Consider the following 8577-nt stretch of genomic DNA (forward strand, 5'->3'; position numbering starts at 1 on the left):
TTACACTACTGTCAATACCAGGGAAAGTCTTCAACAGAGTGTTGCTGAACCGGATGAAAAACGTAGTAGACGCCCTACTTCGAGATCAACAAGCTGGATTCCGTAAGGATCGGTCGTGCACAGACCGAATTGCAACACTACGGATCATCGTCGAACAATCAATTGAGTGGAACTCGTCACTGTACATCAACTTCATTGATTATGAAAAGGCGTTTGACAGTGTAGATAGGAAGATGTTATGGAAACCTCTTCGACACTACGGAGTTCCTGAGAAGATTGTCAACATTATCCGGAACTCATACGACGGACTACAGTGCAAAGTAGTGCATGGAGGACAACTGACAGACGCATCCCAAGTAAGGACCAGAGTCAGACAAGGCTGTTTACTCTCTCCCTTCCTCTTTCTTCTGGTGGTCGACTGAATTGTGAAGACCTCGACATCTGAGGGAAAACACGGAATACAATGGACAGCTCAGAATCAACTAGACGATTCGGACTTCGCAGATGACCTAGCCCTCCTATCTCATACACATGAACAAATGCAGATAAAGACAGCCAGTGTAGCAGCAGTCTCTGCATCAGTAGGCCTCAACATACACAAGGGCGTAAGTATTTACTTGATAAAGTTCTAGATGCTGATTACACATCGATAACATTAGTACACGTAATACTATTCCTACTTTGTTCACCTGGAACTTGACAAACTCACTGAAAGCATGAAATACGACATTTCAAGTCATGTTTACTTGCTAAAACAGCTTTCTATAACGAGCATACATCATCTACCTACGTGACTTTTGTATAGGATCGACCCACAAATAATAGACTGGAAACAACCTAGTTTTTGCACCATTTCTTTTAACATGAAAATCCAACGGCATAAATATCTAAATAAAATTACATAAGAACTATTAGACACAAGTATTCTTTGTATTTAATTATTCATTTTTTGTATAATACATACATGATTTATTTTACAAATTGCTTCTTTTGTAAATGAACATAATAATTCATGGTTTAGTATTATATATCTATTTACTTAGTTTGGAAGATAATATACTAATCTTAATGAATTACATCTATATTTTAAACTTTATAACGGATTGAAAATCAACCTAATACGATGAAAAACTATAGGTTAACTAATTAAATAGATCAATAATTGAAAACCCATTGAAACTATTACAAAACAAAAACTAGAGAAAAAAAATCAATTCGAAAAATATTTTTATTGCACTTTTTTTCTCATAAAATTTTTTGTTGTTGTTGATAAAATGAATGCATAAACGGACTAGAAAGAGGAACTAAGATAAGACCGATACATACATAATCTGTCTTGTTATTTCACTTGTTTCCTAAGTTAGAAGTTCAGTATAAAAGTTGTAAAGAAAAAAAAGAAGGTCAATTAGGCGGAGAGAGTAGGATAAATGGTAGTAGTAGTAATATATTATTGATCACAATTTATTTTCGATACAAAAAAGGAAGAACTGAAATTATTGTGGAAAATTTTCAATGATTTTCGCTGTTGATATATATATATATATATGTAAAGAAATATTAGGAAAAAAGCCCTAGTCAGGTACAGTTGTTTGATTTTATGTAATTTGACAATGTGAACAGAAATAATAAAAAAACAATAACAATTAAGTAAATTGAAGATATGCTGATAGTAGTACTGGTATACATTGAGCTATAGTTTTGCTACTGATAACAACTAATAAAGTAAACTGATTGTTTTTTTTTCTCTAAAAAACAAATAGTTTTGAAATTTGTACACAGCTGATTAAAATTTGAGGAGAGGGTAATAGTAGTTCAGAGAAACAACAATAACAAATAACAACAGGAATGGAAATTTCTATCTTTTCTTTTTTTTCTCACAGTAAGTTTAAAAAGATTTTTTTCCCTTGGATTTCCCAATCACAGATTGGTTTAATGATCAAAATTTATATTAGGATTATAAAAGCTGAAAAATAATAGGATGGGAGGATATTTGAATAAAATGATGATACAACATTAAAATTTGAATATGCCTCGTCAAAGTTTCTGAAAGGAAATGTTAAAAAGCAAATTAGAATGAAACAATTAATACCAAGCAAAATGAATTATTCAGACACAAAAAATGTAATTTATCTGTCCAAATGGATAGATTAGTTTTATTTGGATTTAACAGGGGAAAAATGCACATCACTTATTTCATAGACAGATTCAAGTGTAATCAACTTTTGCTTTATAGTGTAGGGTATATGAACTAGAAGAATCTGTCATTAAAATAGTCTTCGAGATATATCATCTTAAGTATAAAACTGTACTTTTTCCAATATCTCTTGGGTCTTAGAAACACTAATGTCAAATGCTAGATGACAATTTACACCTAGCTGTCTGATTATCATTGAATGACAAATTAAGACAATTTATTATATCAAGACTACAAACTGATTTACATCATCCACTGACTAACTGGAAAGTAATTTATAGATTTTAAACTTGTGAACATTTGTATTTGTTTGTTATTGGGACTTGCTGCTTTAGATTTGTCACAAGCGCTGACCACTTAGAACTGGATGCTTGGTAACATTATCTTATTTAAACAATGGTATGATAGATCTAATTAGTTTTCAATAATTCAATAGCTCATATAAAGTTGGTGAGATGTATTTTACAAAAAAAGACGAGATAATATTTCCGTCAAACACGAAAGAACAGGTCGGATAAATACGATAGCAGACATTATTTAATGGATGGACAGCAATATTGAGAAAAACAACAACAACATGAAAATGTCAAAGTATCTTATTGTCAATAAACCAAATAATTGGTATCAAACAACATCATAAGAAACTTTACCTGAATAAACTACTTTACATAACTGATAACATCTGAAAGAGTTGTATTGTAATGGTAAGTTGTAATAGGCAAAGAAAAAACTGAAGGTGATACGACTGTTTAGAGATCGTTAACTTACGCATTAAATTTAATTTTGGAACCAGGGAGTTCCAAAACGTATGCACATGACGAACGAATTTTTTATGGATTTGCAAGAGACCTAGTTTAGATTTTAAGCGCTTTACTAAATAGTAGAAAGGATTAAGAAACGACGGTTGTATGATGTATTGAGTTTTTAAACTAGCAAAACCTTCAAACAGAAGTGTTTTTGTGATCTACACATTCATATAATTAACTGTTTTGCTTGGAATTACGAGAACCCCGAGATGCTAGAGATTTTATTCAAACGATCTAGTGAGACCGTAGTCATTGAGCAAAATATATGGTTTGAAAATTAGCATATTTAGTTACATCCCTGAACAGTATTTCAATTAAGAATCTCGGGATATTGTAGCGTTAATTGATCGGTTTGCTCTTAAATTGTATACTTTTTAACCTACTGAATAATTAGCAACAATATGGTGTGGCGCATATACATTTGGTGCCCTCTTGTACCACTATTTATGTGTTGAAATAAAATAAAAGCAACAAATGAGATGTATTAAAATTGTTCGTAAAACATCCTTCATCACCACAAAATACCCACTTTATAACTAAACAATACATTATTTGACTAGGTATGGAGGGATATTATAAGCCATTAGAGTTGTGGGACTTAGTTTCTATATAGTGATCAGACTCTTGAAATTTATGAAGTTCTGTGTAAAGGAATCATTTCCAGCATATAGTGGGCAAACGAAAAACAATGAAGCGAAGCTTTTAAGGAGAATGGATTCTTTAAATAAGTTAGTCTACAACCAGAAAGGTTAGTTCAGTTAATTTCCGTAGAAGAAAAAATTATGAATGGACTTACTATAAACCCAAATCCATGTTCGAAAAAATATCATTTAAAAGAACCCGCTCCTCATCTACCTCTGTGATAGTTGAAAGAGCTGGAGGAGAAGATGTAGAAATGCTGCGTTGTGTGCGCCTTGATAACGTCCACACAAGTGGTGGGGAGCTGCCTAATAGACGGGATGAAGGGTAATCCTGAACTGTGTAGGATCCCGATGTTTTGGTAAGTGCTTCCTTCAATGTGGAAGAACATGCAACAACATCAGTCCAAGAAATCTGCAAAATTAAATGAGGAACGATTCGTGAGTAGGTTTTCCAAATTAAATCAGCCAGTCATAATCAACGTGGAGTCCGAGAAAAATATTCGTTAGTCTAACTCGCCACATAGACCAAATAGAAAAAATCAATGAAGTACTTTCTAAAGGTAGAAAATTAAATTATCATATCAGATGCTTGACCATAATCTGAAGGATCATTAATATTTACCGAGTTGGAGAGATAACTTGAAGTCGTTCGACTCCTAACCGCTATATCGTCGGTCTGAACGCCACTACATATACTGTTACACCTAAAGTGTGGTTCAATTACGAGTACAAGAATCCAAAGTAGGTATATAAGTCATATTATTTTAAAAATCCACAAAATAAGGTGATTTAGAGTCAGTTATATGAACTTGTATTTGGTGAAACTAACAGTTCACTCTATACTGCTTTTAGGCCGTAAAAAATACTATCTGAAGATATATATGGATTACTAGAAATAATAATACGGACCCTCGAGGCAGTGCTCATATTTAATGAGACCATTAGTATCTCGCTATTGAGGCTAAAAATAACAAATTATAAGAAGCTATTACGGAGATAGTTGAGAAGCGGACCTAGCTAAATATTTCCTCGAAATTGGATATGGATTTATGGTAAATCTGTTCATAATTTATGTTGTGTTTACAGGAAACAACTGAACTGAGTACTCATTCTAACAAACTGCTTGGTGAAGTGAATCTTCGATTTACTCTAAAAGCATTTAAAGACAGCTTATCCTGGTGCATTACACCGCCCATCAAAAGAGAAGGTTGAATATGATGCTGATTGCTGTCAAAGATATACCATATGTCCATGACCGTTAGTCCAAACAGTACAAAGACTTATTCGAAATTATCAAATCAAATCTTGGTAATGATACCTAGTATAAAGACTTGTTGTTTGAGGTCTGTAAACAGTAAAAGACTAGAAGTTAAATAACTCAGAATTAGTGCCAGTTGTCTTAGTAAGATCATCTTTGGTTTTCTTCTATATATTTACCTTATTGTTACTGTGATTTCGCTAGCCTCTTTCCCACTTTCCTCTGCTGACGTTAGACGTAAGGTGAAGATGGAAAATCAGTTGAAATGATAAACATACATTGACTGAGGTATCTAACCACCGCATACCTAGACGCACAATATTTGCTGGTGTACGAGTAAGTTGGAAAAAAACCAAGGTTGATAATTATGTACAAAGTGTTGTAAAGGAAAAAGTAGTTGTTTAACTTCCGGAATGGAAATAACACATATAAATGGGTTAAATCATAACTATTATCAACAACCTACAAATGAGTTTTTCGATCATTAAGTTACCAACCTGAGTATTCCCGCTAAGCTTCATACTATTTCTTCAAAGCGTTTGTGAAAATTCTGATAAGATTGGAATACAATATAAGTTACAGTACCTAAAATGCGAAGCGACTCAACCCGGGAATAAGAGCTACTAAATACCACAAGTATGTCTCTTTAGCAAAAGGCTACTGTAAAACACCAGTTGGTTCTAGATTTGCGAACACATTGATAATAAGGTGTTTTGAGTCTGCTTTCAGCGTGTATTTGAGAAAGTATTTACTAAACTTCTGAACAGTAAAATCACAATCATTCGCAATATGATTTAATGATAACTAAATATAAAAAATATCAGCAATTCAACCTTAGTAAAAGACAGACTTCGCAAATAACTATTTTTACTTTTAACAGCTATCCCATAATCGACTGTAATTGTGTTTGATAAGGTCATTTGACAAGCAGACCTAAAAATAAATGTGGGATTGCCGATGAGCGCACTTAGTTTTTTTAATGGCAGCATATTTCAGTAGATTACGATAAGTTATGTTATTATCAACCATTAGAACTCATTTAATGTGCTGTTTCCAAAATCCAAAAACTTCAGTATAAGTATGGTGTAAAACTTGTAGGGTTACTTAATGTGAGTCAAAAACAAACGAGAAGTTGTAGACTGTTAGGATCAGCCAGGGAATAATATATATCCGTAGTCAGAGAGATCACTAAACATATATAAGTAATATTTCCACCAAAATCAAGAATTATTATGGATGTGCTTATTGCCCATTAAAAAATACATTGGTCAAACAAGATGTCATTTCTAAGTGATGAGAAGGGAATTTATGAAGTGAAATTTGTTTAACAAATATAAATTAGGCGTTAAAGTTACTTACGTTACATATAAGTGACAAATTATAGAGGTCAGACGTATGGAACTGCAACCAATCGTCAGCTGAACCCAGTGACCCCACAGCTGAATTAAAACAAAGATGATTGAGCAAGGCCAGTGCTAGGCACGAAGGACGAAAGCACGATACCTCTGAGGAGACTAGAGCTATTTCGATCTGACGACAAATAGAAATAGGGACAGGCAACCAAGAGTTTTGATTTCTAGATTCATTCTGATAGGACGCAAACGGGATGCCGAACGAGGAGAAAATGGACAGAAAATCAATGGCTGTAGCCGAGCATGCACCGATAGCAGCAACGCTGGAAGGCCCCAACTTTGTAAGGATAATTTCCACCATTCGCGTCAGATCAGCAGCTGTGCCGCCACATCGTGATAGCGTTACAAGGCTTTCAGGTGTGGGTGAAACGTGTTCCTACAAAATAGTACGACACTGGTACAATCAGGTTAAGGCAGTAAAGAAAAAACCAGCAAACTTTTGTAATTTATGCAATAAACTACAGTCAGATGAAACTGCAGCTAGGATAAGTCAAGTGGATGCAAAAATGAAGCTCAAAATAAATATTCTAATATATGTGATATCGTAACTTCGGGAACTAAATGAAAAATTAACATGTAAGCGAGCAACAAAATGAAACGTAAGAATCGTCACCACACTTAACATTGGTCACCTTTCATCGTTAGCATAGTAAATCAATAAATAAATAAGTAAGACCAAGTTATTTAGATCTTTGACCTTTAACTGCTTAATACTGGTAAAAACTTAAGGCAGTAACAACAAAAAATAATTCCAAGGTTTACTTTTCAAGTTTTACAGATGTAGTTGGCAGCATATGACAAAAGTATGAGACCTACCATAGGTCAATTATGGGTAAGTGTAACGCCAGCATGCAGAAGCAAAACAGATAGCAATAATCGCACGTCTAACTCGGCTAGAATTTATTAACAAAAAACAATAATCTTAGATCCCTTTGTATATTTTACTGAGCTATCATGAAGAGATCGCACCAGGTCCACTTGATGGAAACGGAAGGTTAGTTGCGCGGATTATGAGATGAAACCGAACAGAAAAAGTAAAGATTTTACAAACGAAGTATACCAGTTAACTCGATTGTGGTATATGGTTTTCAGGAAAACATGCTTTGAGTAAAATACTTAAAAATAACGAGTTTAATAACTCAAGTAATAATTAAATTCGTAATAAAAGCTCCCTCGTATACTGTAACATCAGGCATTTAAAAGCTTGTATACATATTCGTTGAATTCTTAAAAATATACTTACGGATGATCTCTCGAACTTGGAAGTGATGTAGTAGCATGCAGCGGCCACGCACATTGCGTACTTTGGTTTAACCTATATAGTCATTATATACAAATAAATTCCAAGCTTACTTTGACTCTAGCAACCAGTAAATCCATTAAACACACTGCCTTGCAGAATATGATGGAGGAAAGCGAATAATAGGCGCTATGTAAGGACCACAATTTGAACAAAGTTTCTGCTCTCAATGCTGCGTCAACTTTATCATCCAAATCCTGAAGATATTATCGTACAAAAATGATGGCTTACTGAGTTCACAGCTAGCAAATGCTCATTACCAATGTAAAGTAATTTTTCTTGAGACAAAGAAGAGAATAATTTTTCCTGAATAGCGTAGTAAAACTAAGAATTGTACAGGAGGCTGTATGAACTTACTGCTTGGCAGCGAATGCCTGAAAAGTGAGTTGGTGTGCAAAGACTGGAGGTTTGTGGTGAAAGACTTCGGCCAGGAATAAGGTCATTTTCGAAAGTTCTATAATGACTAGAAGAAGTGATTTCTTGATGTGACTCCGAATTTGTCTCGGAAACTTCCAGACGTTTTTTCAGACGGCGACCTTTTCTGGGGGACTTTACAGATGGAAGCACTGCCTTAGGTACATTATTGGTTGGCGCTCCAAAGATCCCCACAGTGTTTCTTGAGCTTGTTACCATCATTGTGCCGAGCAGACCAAGGATGGTTGTGAACCGGGTTTAATAACAAAGGTATGAAAGGATCCGAGATCTGATTGGCCAACTGGAAGTGACCTTGACGCATAGAGCAGCTGATGCAGCGGACATTTTACCTTTGGAAATAGATATTACAAACAAGAACAATATACAAAAAACTTATCATGTAATTTCATGGACCACAACATTCAGTCCGATGCAAAATCATTTCGAAAACACCTTGTTCATATCTATAATCCATGGTGGGGTTGGTGAGCTACTCTATTTTCTAAGTGAGCTCCGATGATTTGAGGTACGGTAAGTAACCGAAGATGCATA

General features: G+C 34.4%; 1 protein-coding gene across 3 annotated transcripts; it reads right to left on the reverse strand.

Moving 5' to 3' along the window:
- Positions 1-572: 572 nt before the first annotated feature.
- On the reverse strand, positions 573-8371 carry CCNG2_1 (cyclin G2; the record flags this gene model as incomplete). 3 transcript variants are annotated; one of them, XM_035729424.2, is made up of 7 exons in its annotated part: positions 7969-8371; positions 7843-7935; positions 7665-7808; positions 7555-7626; positions 6259-6687; positions 3797-4053; position 2043 (listed from the first exon to the last, which is right to left on the reverse strand). In XM_035729424.2, coding segments are annotated over exons 1-7 (1275 nt in total). In that variant the 5' UTR covers positions 8248-8371. The 3 variants fall into 3 exon arrangements, with proteins under 3 accessions (XP_051066425.1, XP_051066426.1, XP_035586525.1); XM_051215882.1 differs by having other exon boundaries at positions 573-4053; positions 6259-7626; XM_051215883.1 differs by having other exon boundaries at positions 960-2043; positions 7555-7935.
- Between the last annotated feature and the right edge of the window lie 206 nt (positions 8372-8577).

This window comes from Schistosoma haematobium, chromosome 4 (genome assembly GCF_000699445.3).
Source record: "Schistosoma haematobium chromosome 4, whole genome shotgun sequence".
In the NCBI taxonomy this organism is placed as follows: Eukaryota; Metazoa; Platyhelminthes; class Trematoda; order Strigeidida; family Schistosomatidae; genus Schistosoma; species Schistosoma haematobium.